The sequence below is a fragment of the Saccopteryx bilineata genome, chromosome 2, assembly GCF_036850765.1.
Source record: "Saccopteryx bilineata isolate mSacBil1 chromosome 2, mSacBil1_pri_phased_curated, whole genome shotgun sequence".
In the NCBI taxonomy this organism is placed as follows: Eukaryota; Metazoa; Chordata; class Mammalia; order Chiroptera; family Emballonuridae; genus Saccopteryx; species Saccopteryx bilineata.
The window spans coordinates 286,231,976-286,249,652 of NC_089491.1; the positions used below are offsets into that span (position 1 = coordinate 286,231,976).

At 45.4% G+C, this 17,677-nt stretch overlaps 1 protein-coding gene across 1 annotated transcript in view; it reads left to right on the forward strand.

The window, feature by feature from the left end:
- Nucleotides 1-17,677, forward strand: part of PAPPA2 (pappalysin 2) — a 210,646-nt gene that overhangs the window by 166,449 nt on the left and 26,520 nt on the right. The window contains exons 18-20 of the mRNA XM_066261210.1: nucleotides 443-578; nucleotides 2,184-2,293; nucleotides 9,395-9,466. Coding sequence (XP_066117307.1) covers nucleotides 443-578; nucleotides 2,184-2,293; nucleotides 9,395-9,466 — 318 coding nt within the window. The remainder of the gene's footprint in view (nucleotides 1-442; nucleotides 579-2,183; nucleotides 2,294-9,394; nucleotides 9,467-17,677) is intronic.

Here is a 17,677-nt window from a genome sequence, read left to right on the forward strand (position 1 = left end):
CTTCCAAAATATTATGAATTGGTTTTACTGGGTCAAACTCATCTTGAGAAAAGTCTAACTTTTGCCACAAACAGTATTTGTGTGACAGTATGGATGAATCAATGCAAAATAGCACCATGTGGGAAAAATTTCCAAACTGTCCCAGGATACATAGGCCATCGTTGATAGCTCATCCTGTTTTTCTAGCCAAAGGAAAGCGCCTTGTGAATACATTTCATGAATGACAAAGTCCTTTATGATTCCTTCATATCAAAACAGCAAAATTAAAAAATCATCCTGATGCTTTTAGGTCAGTAGCAACGTGATTTATGATTTCAGTAATGTCTTTTAGTCTGAGTTCTAGAAGTTGGGGAACACTGCCATGTGGTCAGGCCACTCTCCCCCGGTCTAACTGAAGCTAGCAGAGCGATAACGAAATGTTCTTTACCTTCATATTCTACAGCTGCCCATCCTCTGCACTGAGGAGGGCCTGTGGAGCGAGGAGTTCCGGCTGTGCGCGCAGGTGCAGGGCGAGTGCCCGCCGCCCCCCTCAGAGCTGAACTCGGTGGAGTACAAGTGCGAACAGGGGCACGGCATTGGTAAGTCCAGGAGAGGGGCCTACTTCTCCCACGTGACACTTTTACTAGGCTCGGCTGGGTCTTGGAGCCTATGTTCGCCCCAAGGAGCGGACGGAAAAGCAAGCTGACTCTGAGCTGTTTCAGTAAAATCGAAATGTATGGCAAATTCATCCCTTTTACTCGTTGACATGTGTGTAACGTTGGCGTGGCTGCTGAGCCATTTGCCCAGTGTCTGGTCATGTCACCCGCTTCATTGCACATGCCGTGGGACATGGGTTGGGCTCCTCCTCCGTCCCCCCTGTGGGGTGTGGCTGCAGAGGGGGCTCCAGAGAGGGGCGATTTGAGATTGCATTTGCTTGTGTGGCTCTTCAGGATTCTTTCTCTGCAGAGGGCTGGGCTCCAGAGCTCCTGAGCAACTTCTAGATTGAGTAATTGCAATGAGAGGTCTCAGTGGCCAGAGCTGACTCACAGTGATGTCAACTCAAGTTGGCCCTGGCTGGACCCAAGCATCATGGGAAAGTGATGCTGTTGGTGGAAAACCTTGGGAGATTAACCCTAAGTCCTGAACTCTACAAGCAAGCAGTGTTTTTTAAGTCACTGTAACTTGTATGATGCCAGTGGGTATAGTATGAGTTAATGAGAAAGCTTGTTAGTTTCTGAGATGGTTCTTTACAGTCTTCAACTGAGATATCTTGAGGTCAGGCCTGGGCAGTAGGGTGCTTGGAAATGCCCTCAAGTGGTTTCATGAGCAAATTCTCATGTCTCTACCCTCTGATTGCAACATTAAACTGTCATGCACTCACATGTATGGAGTCCTTTAAAGTCATGGAGCTCTGTGAGTTATTATACAAGTTAGCAGAAAACATCAGAATAGAGATAGTGAGAGCTGGGAAGAAACTTGGAGTTCATCAGCTCCATAGATGAGGAAATAGAAAGCCTGCAGTAGGCCTTCTCTGAACAGAGGTTTGGAAGACACTGGACTCCATCTACTAAAGAATGGAGGAAGATTTTCCTTCAAGAGACCAACGTGTGACCCAAATCTCTGCTTCTGGTTTCTCATTCTTTCCTCTTTTAATTACATAGTATTTTGGCTGCCAGAATAATGCTTTTCAGTGTAGACATTATAAATCTGCTTTTATAATCTCTGGGCCATTTTTTTTTTTTACCCCAGCTAATAAAGTTCTTAGGTAATAGATGCTACAGTTATAATCTTTAGATAATCCTACTAACAGGAATGATATTAAATGTACTTGAAAAGCACAATCAATCAAGATAGACTTTGGCTATGCAGAGTCCTGGAGTGGGGTCTTGGAGGCCTCCTGGATCAGAACTCAATCCTTTAATTGTTGGATCATACCGAGACTCAGAGATTACAAAGGAGTCCCAGGCCAGAAAGAGGAGGGGTCACTTGGGACATGAGACGTCAACTTGGAGGCAGAGGCTCTTTGCTAATTAGTATGGAAAGGATCTTTACAGGTGCATATCAGCCCTGCCTATAACCATGATGATGGTGACCCCTAACATAGAAAGATATTCCTCTTGAAAAATCAAAACTATTGATTACAGGATGAAAAAGACTGGGATCTGGGATGCTCAAGTGTCTGCTGTATATTTGTGTTCCATCAGGTGCAGTGTGCTCCCCGTCATGTATGGTACCCCCGAAGGATCCTGTGGTCCTGCCTGAGAATGTCACTGCCGACAGGCTGGAGCACTGGATGGAGCCCATCCAAGTCCAGGTGAGGGAAGGGACGTTGCCATGTGCCATGGACGGAGCAGTTCTCTACAGACAGCATATTCCCTGGAGTAATTTCAGAGGTTTTCAAAGCATCCTTAAAGCAGACAACTACATGGGGCATTCCTAAAGAGAAGGATTACAAGGAAAAGCTTAAGAAAAAAGATGGCCCACATCCAAAGGAACATTTAAGAGATAGTGGAGAAGGAAGACTCTGAGAGCTGAAGAACAGCAATACAGGAAGGGACTTGAGAGAGAGAAACGACTAGTAATGAAAAATGGGGCCGAAGGGAAACAAGTTTCAGGTGGTGAGCTTGCAATAGAGTCCATGGAGGTCGAATTACCATGTTGTATGCCTGAAAATTATGTGATGTTATCAACCAGTGTTACTCCAATAAATTTGTTTTTTTTTTTTTAAAGGACAGGAAAACTAGGATAAACTAAAATGAAGATGAAAAAAAGGATGAAAAGGCAAGGATGAGTTAGGAAAAGATAAAAATAAAGCTGATAATAGGGAGAGAATGATGAAAGGAACTGAGTACATTGGTCCTGAAGTCCCAACTCAATATTCTTTATGCCAAAAGAAAACCCAGGGTTACCCCAGTGGTTCACACTAATTATCCTGGAGTTGGCTACACAAGCTGTTCCCTGTGCTCTCTCAGCTCCTTTTAGTATTATGCAATTAGAGTATATTGCTTACCAACAACAGTTACATCGGGTGCTCCCTTTTTAGGAAATTTAAACTTCATTGTCACAGAAAATCAAGAAAAAGAAGTCAATGGGAGCGATGGGAATGAGGACCAGGTTATTGCTCTTGTGTTCCCAGGGCGTCAGAGATCAGGTCGTGCGCCAACCAGAGATGCTCTGACGACATTGGCCGTTTTACAGCACTCAGTGGCCCATGATGGGCGCACACTCTAACCTCGTCCTCATGGACATAGCAGCCAAAAGCAGTTGTATTAGATGAAACTCTACGTTGAGTAAAATCCTTATACCGTATGTGGATTGCCTTTGAAGTTGTATATATAATATATATTTTAAAAATATATTTATAATCTTATTTGCATCTTTTCACAAACCAAACTAGGACAGGAAGATTTTATGATTATTATTTACTGATACAGTAGATGTTGCCGGATGATCTGTCTAAAGTTGCACAGCTTGACAGGAAGTGGAGGAAAAGTATGCACAACCGGCTTTCCCAGAATCACCCTGTTTGCCCTGTTTGCTCTGTTTGCTGTAGTTTTTGTTGTTGTTTCTTCTTCCTGATGTCATGTGGGTTTGTTTGCCCATCAGACAGGAAGTAGGTCACTTCTCTCAAGTATGAGAACTCCCTCAATACCACCCTCCCCGGCCCTCCCCATGACATCTAACACAAATAATTTAGAGAAATATTTCCGTACAATACTGCTTTTCCCCCATTATGAGAGTCTTTTTGCGATGAACAGTCAAGTATACTTTTTAGATGCCTACAAATTGTTTGCCTGTCTCTAGGGGTCCTACAGGTTCTTTTTCTCTGATTCTTGAATAATATACTTTTCATTCAAGGAGGAATTTCTGAGGACTTAGGTGGCCTGGGGTTTTGATGGAAAATAAAAATAACATAGCAACTGGCGTAAAGGCCGAGAGCGTCTTTCTGAGTTCAGATACTGTGTGACTTACCTTTGGGACCTCTGTCTACTCATCAGCCAGGGCACAGACCGGAGTCTCTGTGTCGCAGCATTGTCATGACACTTGTGAAACATCGTGCACAGTTTCTAGCAGATAGTTTTGAATTAAGTTAAAGGGTAATTTCTATACATTATAGGACAACTCTTACCTTTGAAAGTCTTCATTTTAGAAAAGATATCTTTAACTATCTCTATTAGAAAGAAAAAATATCTTTCTATTGTGTGTGTGTGTGTGGACCAAAATATGGTCCCTTTTCCAATCGGGCCTGGGGAGAAATGTCCTGGACACTCAGTGTTTCCTGCTGGAGCACCTGTGACTGAAGGAGCCATTCCTGACAGCGTTGGCTGTGACAGCATTGGCTGTGCGACAGAAGGGGGTGAGGCTGGAAACATGCTGTTGCTTTTCAGTGTCTCGGGGCCTGCTAGCTGTGGAAAGCAAGAGGAAGGGGGTTGAAATCAAGCTCCAGTGGACTTCCGGGCCTTTGTTATTGGAATAGCATTTCCCTCCACATTGACTGCACATAGATCTAGACCTTTCTATTGTGAAGACATCAGCAAAGGAAGGTCCTCATAGCAAGAAGAGACACCAAGCAAAAGGGCACTTGGCAGTCCGATAAACGCCTGCCAGTCAAGGTGACAGAGCGGTGGAATTCTGTAGTTGGGACAGGCAGAAGACAGCAAAGGTCCAGTGAGTGCTATTGCCCTGACCGCCCTCCTGCAGGGCCTGGTTCCTGATGCCCAGGGTGGCTCAGCGAAGGGGTGGGGGACCCCTCGGACTTCTGCTGGGAGTACGTGGTGTTTTTCTCATCTCTGTTTTTCCTCTTCATTTTTTTCTTCCTTTTTTTTCTATCATTCTCACACTAAAAATGTAAGATTCTGAGATAGGAGGGATGTCTAATGACTCATTTCATTTGGTTTTGGATAAAAGCAGAGCCCAGAGAAGAGTGTGGCCTCCACTTCTCCAAAGCCATTTCCCAAGGCAGACCCTCTGTTTCTGCCAAAATGCCTGTATATGCAATGTGGAAGTTTTATGATGAACCATTCTGTTGAGAGAGTGTTTCATTATAGCTCATGACTTTTCTCTTTAAGATAGGAAAATTCAGGTTTTTGACTTAGGCTGTGAAGAGGTAGTCCTCGAGGAATCTGATTTCACAGAGAGATGTGGCATGTGTTTGTGTGAAAATGAATTTTTCTAAATTGTATTTTAAAGTGTTTTTTTTTCCCAAAGTACAAAAGCATCCATCATGACGTCCGATTTGCCCTAGTAGTAGGCTTCATAAATCCATTTGTTACAGGCAATGCTTTTCTTTTTATTTATTTTTTCTAGTATATTAGAGTTATGAAATCCAAATTAATATAGTGAGGTCCAAATTAATGAGATTTTCCTGTGGCTACCCATGTTAGGTTTGCAGAGAATCTCAGAACTGCATGAAATCTTTCTCAACGACTCCGTTTTTTTTTCAACAGAATTGCTCAGTCAAAACAAATCTTATAATTTCTGACTCTGTGTTCCAAAGCCAGTCCCCAAAGGATTAATACTTACTAAAATAAAAACAAAATGTTTTCAGAGGAATAGAGAAGCAGGAAGAAAAAGAAAAGATAGTGCTCTTCAGGAGCCACAATTTCCAGCTGAAGCGTCTCACCTGCCCTGTCTCCTCATGTCCTTGTCCTTCCTATCCCCACCCAAAGTGTCCTCTTGAAGGGCACAATACTGTCTAACGCTCCCGTGAAACTTGCCACACATCAGTGGTAAGACACATGACTCAGTCCCCCTGAGCCACGGAAAAGTCTTTTTTTTCATCAGTTTGAAGCAAGGAGTCGCTCACTCTGAATACATCTCTAGGCATTGAGTCCCTCATTGCCGGAGAAACTGGACAAGAGGGTCTTGGAGGTCAGGAAAGAGGAATGGAAGAGCAGGCGGCAGGCTCATGAGCTGGAGCCCAAATCAAGATGCAGAATAATGCTGTATTTTATGTAGGTTGAGTGCATCTATAGAAGTAAGGCAGTTGTCACAAACATGGGCAGCAACAGAGCTCTGTAGCCTGATGTAATGAGCCAAGCAACTACTGAAATAAAACACACACATACACACACACAAACAATTGAGCAATTTTGTGTTAGATCTCAATGTTGGCTAGCCATCTGTTTTGTGACCTTTAACTAGGCATTCAATGAGGCAACAGCCTTCATACAGCCATAAACCAGCCTAATAACCCTTAATTGGCTCTCTTTCTCTCTTCCTCTCTTCCCTCTCTTCCCTTCCTCCCTTTTACTGTTCTTTCTTTTTTTCCTTTTTCTTTACTTGCTTAAAATTTTTTTTAAATGGCCCAGTGACTTGAATGACTCAAATATTTAGCCTGATTTTCTCTGAATCTCTATATGAAAAGTCAAAACAAATTTTGGTGCTTAGTGTGCACAATACATTCTTCTGAGAAGTGACCTGCCAGTGGTATCATTGCAATAGTTGTAACCATATACAAATGTATAGAAATAACAATTTAAAAATTCAGAATGGTTGTCACCCAGTGAGAAGAGAGGAAGCAGAATGATAACGGAGGGACACATACAGGGGACATTAATTAAATCTCTAGTGACTTACTATACTATGGAAGCAGATACAGAAAAATGTTAAGATTTGATAAGTTCGGGCAGAGGATATCAAGTTCTTTCAATTAGTCTCTGTAGCCATCCGGATGTAGTATATATGATTATAATTTGTCAAAATGTTCCAGAAAATAAGAAAATCATTTTGGGCTGTTAAAAGGTAAACTGAGGTATATTAAAATTTAAGAGTTTACTTGAGCAAAAATTAAAAAAAAAACATTTTAAATCATTTTAAAATCATTTTTAAATTTTTTTCAATTACAGTTGACATCCATTATATTAGTTATCAGTATATGTGAAACACTAAAGAGTAAAAATCAATTTGAATGTGCAGTGCCAAACCGGAAGTCATTAGGAATGCTCCTCCTCTGGGGAAAGACTTTATTGTAGAGCAAAGGCAGAAACTAAGAAAGGAAATTATTGATTGGCTATAGCTTGTCTGTTGTTTTTCCTTTTCAGTATACTTTGAGAATTTCTAAAGTGTTAAAAAAGAAAAACCCGGCCCTGGCCAGTTGGCTCAGCGGTACAGCGTAGGCCTAGCGTGCGGAGGACCCGGGTTCGATTCCCGGCCAGGGCACACAGGAGAAGTGCCCATTTGCTTCTCCACCCCTCCGCCACGCTTTCCTCTCTGTCTCTCTCTTCCCCTCCCGCAGCCAAGGCTCCATTGGAGCAAAGATGGCCCGGGCGCTGGGGATGGCTCTGTGGCTGGCTCTGTGGCCTCTGCCTCAGGCGCTAGAGTAGCTCTGGTCGCAATATGGTGACGCCCAGGATGGGCAGAGCATCGCCCCCTGGTGAGCAGAGCATCGCCCCATGGTGGGCGTGCCGGGTGGATCCCAGTCAGGCGCATGCAGGAGTCTGTCTGACTGTCTCTCCCTGTTTCCAGCTTCAGAAAAATGAAAAAAAAAAAAGAAAAGAAAAACCCAAAACCTAACACTCCTGCATTTATAAAAGGGGTGGATCAAGTAGAATGTCTGGAGGATATAAGAGAAGCTGACACCCTAAGTTCAGAGTGTTCTGGAAAGTTCTGGCCATGGTCATCATGAGAGGGTTTGAGGCCAAGTATCCCTTTATTGGAAGGACTTGACATTCTTCCACATCCTCCCCCCACAGACACTGAGCACTCTGAGGGCAGAGACTAGATTGGGGGGATCTTCATAGCCCTTTTGCTCACTGGGGCATCTGTTTGGTTCTCAGCGAGTGAGGTACACACATGGGGTCTGAATCGAATGTCTAACTGATTAGGGTGGGGGCTGGGGGCCCTTAACGGATGCCGTGCTAAGAGAAGGGACACGGTGGCCATGTATTTAGATTTCGAGGGTGTAAATTATTGTATTTTTCCGTGACCATTATTTGGCGGTAGAGTTCCGCTGGTACCTGCTTTAAACCATAAAGGAGAGTCGTTCCTAGGTAGCAGAGCCATTGTTTATATCTAAATAGTCTGCGTAAGTGGCTCTGCGGCAGGAGAATGGCTCATTTTTCCAGCAGGCTTAACAGCCCTCTTGTGTTTACCTTAAATATCTAATCCTGGATAGATTTAATAATTTCTTTTATTAAGTGCAATGATAACTTATGCCAAGGCACCTTCTACGTTATTACAATATGGAATTTTGAATCTCAGAATGTGTTGGGATTTATAGAATCTCTTCCCCTTTTAGGGAAGGTGTGGAGAAGGAGTTTTATTTCACAGTAGAATAACTGCAGGAGAAAATTGCAGATTCCTAGTCTCATGGCCAACTATGAGGTGTATATTCATATACCCACCTATTAATATATGCAAGTGTCTCCAATCTGATTAGTGCAGTCTTAGCATTGTAGAGTATCATTTTTGATACGAGAGGTGCTATCTTGTGTGAAGCTTGTATCTCCCTGTGTGTCTTACCATTGAACTGAATTCCTATTGTACCAAATTAAAATGTGAGTATGAAATTCTGCAAATGGGAGGACTGGTGGCAGGGTATGGAGAGAATCTCCCTTTCTCTTTGAAACCTGCTATGGCACCTTCTCTTTACCTGAAGTATATCTTTGGAAAATTTTAAAAGACAAACATCAAAAGGAAAAGCTCAATGGGGATGAGTTACTATTTAACAAAGATTAGATGATTGTTTGTTTTGATGTGCGTCTGGAGGTGGCCGGTGGGAATGAGAAAGTTACCTGTGTCCTCGCATGAGTGTGTTTCCACACTCACCAGCTTCGTGTTGGTGCCAACTGGAGTCCTGGTGGTTTGGAACTCACCAGATTGGTCCAGGCACGGCCCGGCTCCCTGACAAGGAAGAGGATGCTGTGCTCATGGGAGTGGCAGGGAGTGCAGTTTCTCCTCCAGGCCTTGCGGGGTGCTCACATCTTAGGACCTGGCATTCCTGGGGGCCCTTCTAGTGCAGGACCCCTCTTCCAAAGCTATAATCCTCAGCCTTTAACAACCTACACTGCTTCCCGATCAGCCTGGCCACCTCACAATTTCTTGTAACGGGATTTCAAGTTTCAAAACAAATGAAACTAATATTATGCCTAAAACCACATTATACTCATTATAACATCAAGGATGCTTTTTTTAACCACCCCTACACCATGGCTCTGGAAATGTTGGTGCCTTGGGGAGGTAGGAGGAGGTGGAAGATGATGAAAGGTCCGCTGCTCTGAGCTTTTGTGCCGCCATGACACTGTCGGTCGGACCAGCAGCTCCCCAGGGAAGCCCAGACGGCCTTGATCCTCTTCCTGGGGCACAGCCTCCGTCTGGCACCCAGGGATGGGGTAGGGCTGGTGGGAAAGCTCAGGGTTTGCCTCCTCCCCCACTGACCAGGTGTCTTTGTTCTCGTTCTTTCTGTCGTTTTCAGAGCATCGTGTGCACGGGGCGTCGTCAGTGGCACCCGGACCCCGCCCTGGTCCACTGCATCCAATCGTGTGAGGTGAGTCACCGCCCCGGCCCCACACCCGGCCCCACACCCGGCCAGACTTCTCTGCTGAGCTCCCAGGGCTTTGGGTCCCTCTAAGTCAGCATCCTCTTCCTCTCCCCTCTCTCCTCTGGTTCCTTCTATTGAAGTTCTTAGATTTAGCTCCGCAGTCCCACATTACAGACACTAGGATTTCTGATTTGGGCTTTTTTTTCTTCCTCCAAGCAAAATCCCAAGGTTTCATTTCAAATGGCTTAAGAAAAAGTAAGTTAAAAGCAAATCAGAATTATATATGGTTTTGAGATTCTCGAATGGGGCCTCGTTCGAGTTTAGTCAGACCCAGGTTTTGTAGACCGATGGCCCAGAGGCAGGCTTGTTCGGCCAACGCGGTGTCTCCACAACAATTCTGTTTTGATTGCTAATCTTCAAAAATTGGGATTTTTTTTTTTCACGTGAAATTTACATGTGTATATAAAACATTTTGCATGCGCACGCACGCACACACACACATACACTCCAAGTAAAAATAAACATGAAACACTTGGTGCAAAGATTTTTTCCTTTTGAAAAACACGGCCTGGCAACCCTGGCCACAGCTAGCAGAGTCTGAGTAGCAGCTCCAACCCCAGAGGGGCAGCTGCTCCTCGGGTCAGCGTGGTCCTCCCCTCTCCTTGCGGCCTCTCTCCCTGTGGTCCTCCCTTATTTCCGCCAGCTGCCTGATCCTGTAGGCACCCACGTCCTCAACCTCCGAGGTGGGCCTGCAGGTGGCTGGGGAGGAACCCAGACCAGACCGTGACTGCCTCGGGGACCCTGTCTGCCTCTTCCCACGGGGACTCCTCCCGGTGTGGGCACAGTGTGCTGGGAGTGCCCGGGCCTGGGTCACAGGGGTCATTGCAAGGGAGAGGCATGAACGAAGTGGAGCCCTGCCAATGGAGGATGACCCAGGAACCCCGCCGTGGGGAGGAGGGGGACGCGTCACCCCCACACACGCCAGTGATAAGTATGAATACCGTAGTCTCAGTCACAGCAGGTTTTCTCATCCAGATCTCTCCCTGGAACTAATTAGGCCACTTAGCAGCCATCCCCGGGTCCTGCTGGCCACTGCTGTGTGCTAGAGGGAGCTGTGTAAGGGCCGTGGGCGTCCCACACACTGCCCCCACACATGCCCACCCACACGTGCGCGAGTCCCTCCATACTCCTGTATCTCTGTTTCTCTTGGTCCGATTCTGGGCAGTGGGAACCTCCCTGGGACCACAGAAGGGGACAGGGTGGGATGTGAGACCAATAAAACAGCGTCCTGAGAGGCACCAGGAAAGCACGCGCGGGATGTGCTTTGGGACGGTGTGGCCAACAGAACAACAGCTCATCTCCTGCCATCATTAGAAAAACAGATGACAGCCCAGCAGGAGCAGGGAGTGACTCACGCATGGGGCCAGAGACAGGGCCAGGGAGCCAGGGAAAGAGGGCCATAAACACACAGAGAACTGGGGGCTGGGAAGGGATCAAAGGATCCTGAGAATTCCCTTCTGCTGCTTCGACGTGTGATCGCAGGAGAGAGGCTGTGTGACAGGCGTGGAGCTGGCGTCGCCACCGTTTCCCAGAAAGGGAAGCACAGAGCTTTCCTGGATTCTTCCTCCTCTGGGTCCCTATTCCAGAGCTTCCCGGCTTCTCTGAGTCCCTCTGTGGAAGTGACAAGGAAAGAAACGCCATCTCCACTTAGGACTCCCCTGCTGAGTTGTCGGCATGCTCGGCAGGCCTTGACCCTCTGATCGCTGTTGGTACACTCACTTGAGTGACTCCAAAGTCAGGCCCCGGGTCCCACACCGTTGGCATCACCAACAAACCTGTTGGGAATGCCCAGTTTCAGGCCACATCTGAGAACCCCTGAGCCATGGCCTCCGGGCGTGCGGCCCTGCAGTCTGTGTTGTTACAAGGCCCTGGCTGGTCCTGGGCAGCGCTGCCCTTTGAGAACTACAACTCCCATCACTGCGGGAGCAGACAAGAGAGTGCCAGCCTGGAGATTCCCCAGTATAAAGCTTTCTTCATCCAGGAATGAGTCTAGACAACATTATTTACATTGTGATTTTTCTACAGTATTTCCTAAGACACTCTGGGTAGGACTAGATTTGAAAGAACGAGCTTCTACTCAGGTCTCCTGGCAAAGGCTGAGAGGAGAATAAAAATCCCTTAGAGGAGTGGAATAAAGAAGGAAAGAAGAAAAAGGAGAATCAGGAATCATAGTAAAGGAAAGTGGACAAAGAAGGAGAAACGACTCCGAGGAACTGAGAGGAGACACAGAGAGGGAGGGCGAGAAGGGAGCGGATGGATGAGAGAGGCAGACACTGGCATGTCCTTGGGGCAACTTGGCAGACACTTCATTCTTTATTGGAAAAGTCAGCTAGATACATTAGGGGAACTGAAGAGTGTCAAAGGCAGATGGAGGGAAAACAGACCCAGAGGCAAGATAACCCGAGGACGGCTTGGAGGAAGAGGGAACATTTTATAAAGTATGGCACAGACATCTCTGAGCTCAGACCAGGCACTCTGCTCCCCATGATCCAAAAGGGTTTTTTTATTTTTTGCTTCCCAATACAGAATGTAATTCCAAGATGCGTCCTTTAGACACTTAGCCTTGTAAGAGCATGGAGTCCCTCCCTCTTTCTCTCAGTAAGCCCAAGACAGTGAACCCCACCCTTCACTACCCCAGCCTGTGTCTCACTCCGTCACTTCTGTGCCTTTGTGTGTGACGTTTCTGCTCTGCCACGGAGCCCTTCCCTTTAGTTCTTTACTGTCTGTGCCTCCCACATTCTTTAGGTGACCATCCTAAGGTTTTCCCTAAAGAAATAGAGTCGTGTGTGGACAATGCCATTGTCATTTGTGTTCCCATTGTCTCAGCAAGAACACATCTGTACTACCTTCTCAGCAAGAACACATCTGTACTGCCAATCTGCAACCCAAACATGTTCAGACCTTAAATGCTATTCTTCTCGTTGTTTCTTGTGTTTGGCCTTCTTGACCTGAGCACTCCTTGTATTTTCTGTAGGTTATTATCATTATTATTATTTTTTGGGGGGGTAAGTTGCAAATGGGCGAGGAATGGTGATTAGGTTGGTAGAAAGGTTTTAGAGTTGAACAAATGTAGATTCGAATCATGGGTCAGTGAGTGGTGTGAGCCTTTTTGTCTTAATCAGTATTGGAAAGTGGGAGCAACAAAATTATGTTAATGAGCTATAATGAGGGATTAATGTGATCATCTACATAAAGCATTTGAGTACCATGCCTTGTCTGCTCCATAATAGATGCTTAGAAGTGGTGGCATTCGTCATGAGCTGAGTAAGTACAGCAGGGGCCCCAGCACCATTAGGTGCAAACTCTGAGGACAGGAGAAGAGAAGGAATGAGGGGCAAGCAGGCCCCTCCCGTGGAGCTCCACTGAGATCCCTCATCCACCAATCACTTGGAGATGGCTGCTGTATCCAGCCGGTCACAGGGGCCGCTGGTCACCAGACTATTAGATGAGTAGCTCTACTCACCCCTAGCTGGGATCCCACTGTTTCTCACTTGGGCTCATGCATTGTTTTCCTAATTGTTCTTTCTACTCCCACACCTGTGCCCATTCAAATGATAGACAAGCATATAGAAGTCTATGTAACTGTGCAGAAACAAATACTTAATCTGCCAAGTACTTGTCCAATAAAGTGTACCCTTTTCCCAGCATGGGGAGAGAAAGAGGGGGAGAGACAGAGGTGGAGATTGATTCCTGCTCTTGTGGGGTAAGAACTGAAGTGAGTGTTCATCCCATCATGAACTCTACAGGATACTGTCAGGTCATTTTTAAGTGTTATCCTCTCTCATCTTCCCTCCCTCCTCCCTCCCTCCCTCCCTTCCTCCCTCCTCCCTCCCTCCCTCCCTCTCTCCCTTTTTTCATTCCTCCCTTCCTTCTTTCCTTCCTTCCTTTTTCCTTCCTTTTTTACTTTCTTCCTCCCTTCCTCTCTTCCTCCCTTCCTTCCTTTTCATAAGGTCACATTTATTAATTTTTTGGAAGTCCACCGTCCTAGGTTCCACTTGAACTAAGAATATCATGTTCCCTGGGCAGTGCAGCTGAGAGTAAAGACCACATTGACTGCCTCCTTGTGGGAGACTGACTTCCTCCTTGTGGGGAGAGTGACCCTGAGTGGCCACTGTCCCCCATTTTGTCCCTGCTTTTTCTGTGAGCATGTAATCCTTGCAGGTTCTTCCCAGGAACCTCCCTTATGGACTACAGTGTCTGATTCTCTCATCACCCCTTTGTTGGTTCTATCTAGGTCCTTTCTTTTTTATAAAAGGGAGTTGGGAGGAGGACGGAGGCAGAAGGATGTCAGGAGAATTAGGTTTAGGTTCTGACGTTACCCTGGTTAGCTATGTGTAATATCTGCCTGGCTTTCCCTCAGAACTCCTGCAAGAAGCAAGTGGAATAACTGATATTGCTGAATAATTTAACATATTAATAGTGATATTACTTAAGGAATAATATAAATAACAGTGTGGAGACAGAGTCTTATAAGGAACAGTTCACTTATAGCCAGTTTATAGCTTTTTGACTGTTTAATGTTTATTGTAGGCTGCTGTGGCTAATTAATGTTCTTGTGGCCTCCTCTACAACTTAGAAATCATTTTAAGGTTTTGGGGGGGGAATTTCCAGTAAGTCTCTGCAAGCGTTTGCTGACATTTCTTCTGTAAACCCTATACATACCCTTGTAAGGCCTGGTACCTCACTCATGGCATTATTTTAATGTTTTGTGATAGATCTGTCCAACAGTCTGCAGGGACAGAGACTCATAGGGAGAGCTTTGGCTTTGAGAGTCTTCCATTGGAAAAGATTGTATCAGTCTTCTGGGAAGTGGTGTGAACACCACAGACAGGAAGTAAAGGCAGGGGAGAAACAGGAGAGAGGAAAACCCTGCCCTGCGCAGACTCAGGAGGCCTTGATGCGGATGAAGGGATGGGACATAGAGTAGGAGTCAGGCGTCAACCTTCGTTCCCTTCCTTACTCCATGTTTTCTGGGCAGGTCAGTGAACTTCGCCAATTTGTTTACTCAGATTTAAAATTTGATGGATAAATGTATCTTTTAAACTTGTCAGATACCAGGTTTGGAAAATAGGAAGACAGAGACACCCGGGGTTGTGGTTTGGGAGCTTTGGGGAGGTCACAGCTCCATAAAGCATGTGTCATGCTAAGTTTTCAGGAAGAATAGCAGAACTTCTCTTGTTTCTGAGGAATTTTGCCTTCCACATTGGTTTTGACTTTGATTATTCCTGTATGCCCTTCTCTTAAGGGCCCCTACTCATATCTGGGGCCTTCTAGGTTCACCTTGATTTCTTCTTCACCGTTGGGTTGCATTTAGGAAACGTGTTGGCATGGTTCTAACGTGGCATCTGTCCAAGGCCAGTCCTGCTTTGGGTTTTAATACTTCCATCCTGGCAATAGTTGGCCAGAGAAGCTCAGACTAAGATACGAGAGTCAGAAGCAGATAAAAATCGTGTGAGTACCTGTTGTACGAATGTTCGGCAAACACCGAGTGTGTAATAAACATCAACAAAATGCCATGGATCAGTAATTCTTAGTGACTTCTGTTATTCAAAGCAAAAGTAATGTTTTTTTCTAACTATCCTAAAAGACAGGGACAAGCAGTACCTATATGTGTGCATTAACATTGAGAGAGTGAGAGGCCAGGCTGATCTGGAGGAAGATTGTATAAAAGATTGCTCAGTAAGACTCTTTGGAACCCCTTCTTAATCATTTTGATAGTCTTGAAGGAAGGAGGAGCTTACAGAAGGCTGGAGGAAAAGTCATGTAACATACCATTTCAGAAGAAAAGGGGGTTGAACAAAAAAGGCTACATGCCTGCAAATTTTGTTTTTCTGCTAGAAAATGTTCTAAGTCTAAGTCTTAGATTTATGAGGAGCAAGCTTTCCTTGACCAATGTCATGTCAGAGAGGTGAAGGAGGAATCACTTCAATTTGGCAGGTGTGCCATTCTAATCCAAAAGCTGTACTCCTTATTTAAGAAGGCTGCTGAGGAGCTAACCACGTGATGGTCAACACTGTGGGGTGTGCCGACCCATCTAGTTGAACCCTGGAGACTTGTCCTGGCCACATCTTGCCTTCACTCATTTTATACCAGTGGTAGACTCGGCTAGTGGTTTTTGCTTTTTTAAAATGTGCTTAAGGGGCCCTGGCCGGTTGGCTCAGTGGTAGAGCGTCGGCCTGGCGTGCAGGGGTCCCGGGTTCGATTCCCCCCCCCCCCAGGGCACACAGGAGAAGTGCCCATCTACTTCTCCACCCCTCCCCCTCTCCTTCCTCTCTGTCTCTCTCTTCCCCTCCTGCAACCAAGGCTTCATTGGAGCAAAGATGGCCTGGGCGCTGGGGATGGCTCCTTGGCCTCTGCCCCAGGCGCTAGAGTGGCTCTGGTAGCAACAGAGCGACACCCCGAAGGGGCAGAGCATCGCCCCCTGGTGGGCAGAGCGTGGCCCCTGGTGGGCGTGCCGGGTGGATCTCGGTTGGGCGCATGCGGGAATCTGTCTGACTGTCTCTCCCCGTTTCCGGCTTCAGAAAAATACAGGAAAAAAAAATGTGCTTAAGAATTAGCTGGGGTGCTTATTTAAAAAAACACAAATTCTTAGATTCTGCTCCTCTCTCTCAGATCTTACATAGCAAGTCTAGTGTGACATCTAAGAATTCACTTTTTAAAAAAATACTACTTCAGTGCAGGGGGTCCTCAACTACACCTTGAGAAACACTGAGCAGGGATGAATTGACACACTCACAGATCTTTGTAAACACAGCTCGCATTTTGGAAAAAAAGATCCATCTTCCAATAGTTCTTTAATAAATGAAAAAAAACACCTAAAATAGAAAGGTCAAGGAGAGAGAGAGAAACATCTGGCAGACTGGTAGAAACGAAATTCTTATAAGCCGGAAAAGACCGAATTGTTTTTAAATTATGGCTGATCACAAGTAAACAGCAACAGGACTCTGTTCTTGAAATACCCAGCCACAAGTATAAGAGGGACCAACAGAAAATCCATGTAGTTCATTGACTTGTCATTATTCTCACCAATGATTTGATCCTATTTCCTCATTAGATCCGGCCTTGACAGTCATTAGCAAATATAGAACATTTGAAGGTAACTAAAAAAGAATATCAAAAGCTTGATTATAATACCACTTGGGGAAAAAAAATCAAAAGAACTAGAATTTTTAAGCCTAAGAAGAAAAGGATAAAGATTAATGTAATAAATATTTTCTTGTAGTAAATAGTTTCCATGGAGAAGAGTTAACTGTCACCATCTCCCATTAAGAATAGGAAATAAGGCCCCAGCCAGTTGGCTCAGTGGTAGAGCGTCAGCGTGGCGTGTGGAAGTCCCAGGTTCAATTCCTGGCTGGGGCACACAGGAGAAGCACCCATCTGCTTCTCCACCCTTCTCCCTCTCCTTTCTCTCTCTCTCTTTTTCTCCCTACGCCAAGTCTCCATTGGAGCAAAGTTGGCCCAGGCACTGAGGATGGCTCCATGTTCTCTGCCTCAGGTACTAGAATGGCTCCGGTTACAATGGAGCAATGCCCCGGATGGGCAGAGCAGCGCTGCCTGGTGGGCATGCCAGGTGGGTCCCGGTCGGGCACATGCAGGAGTCTGTCTGCCTCCCTGCTTTTCACTTCAGAAAAATGAAAAAAAAAAAAAAAAAGAAAGAAAGAATAGGAAATAATGGGCTTAAAACACTGAATGAACTATTTAAAGTAAATCTGTGTGAGGATATCCTGAAAGTGTTCGACTTTACACAAAGTTGTAAAAGGAAATGTTTAAAAGGCATATTAGTCTTTGAAGCATTTTTAAAGGAATATATATTGTGATCTCTCTGACATGGTTGAACACTTTCTGCTATCTCAGACACAGAAGATGGTTTGGTATCCTCTTTCCCTGTAAATCTAGCACACCCTGGATTTAAAAGTAAATATATTTGTGTTTTCTTAAAGCAGCCAGTGAGAGGATATGTTAATGTATCATTAGCCTAAGAGTTACTACCTTGATGAAAAGTTTATATAGGAGGCAATTGTGAGTGGAAAGACCAGGTGAGGAGGACTCGGGGACAAATGTAGCTTAGGATGAAGGGCTGCATGTACTGAAATGTTAGGGGGTAGTTACATTGTCTTTCTGCACTTAATAGTTGGTAACAAGAATGCTTCCATCACT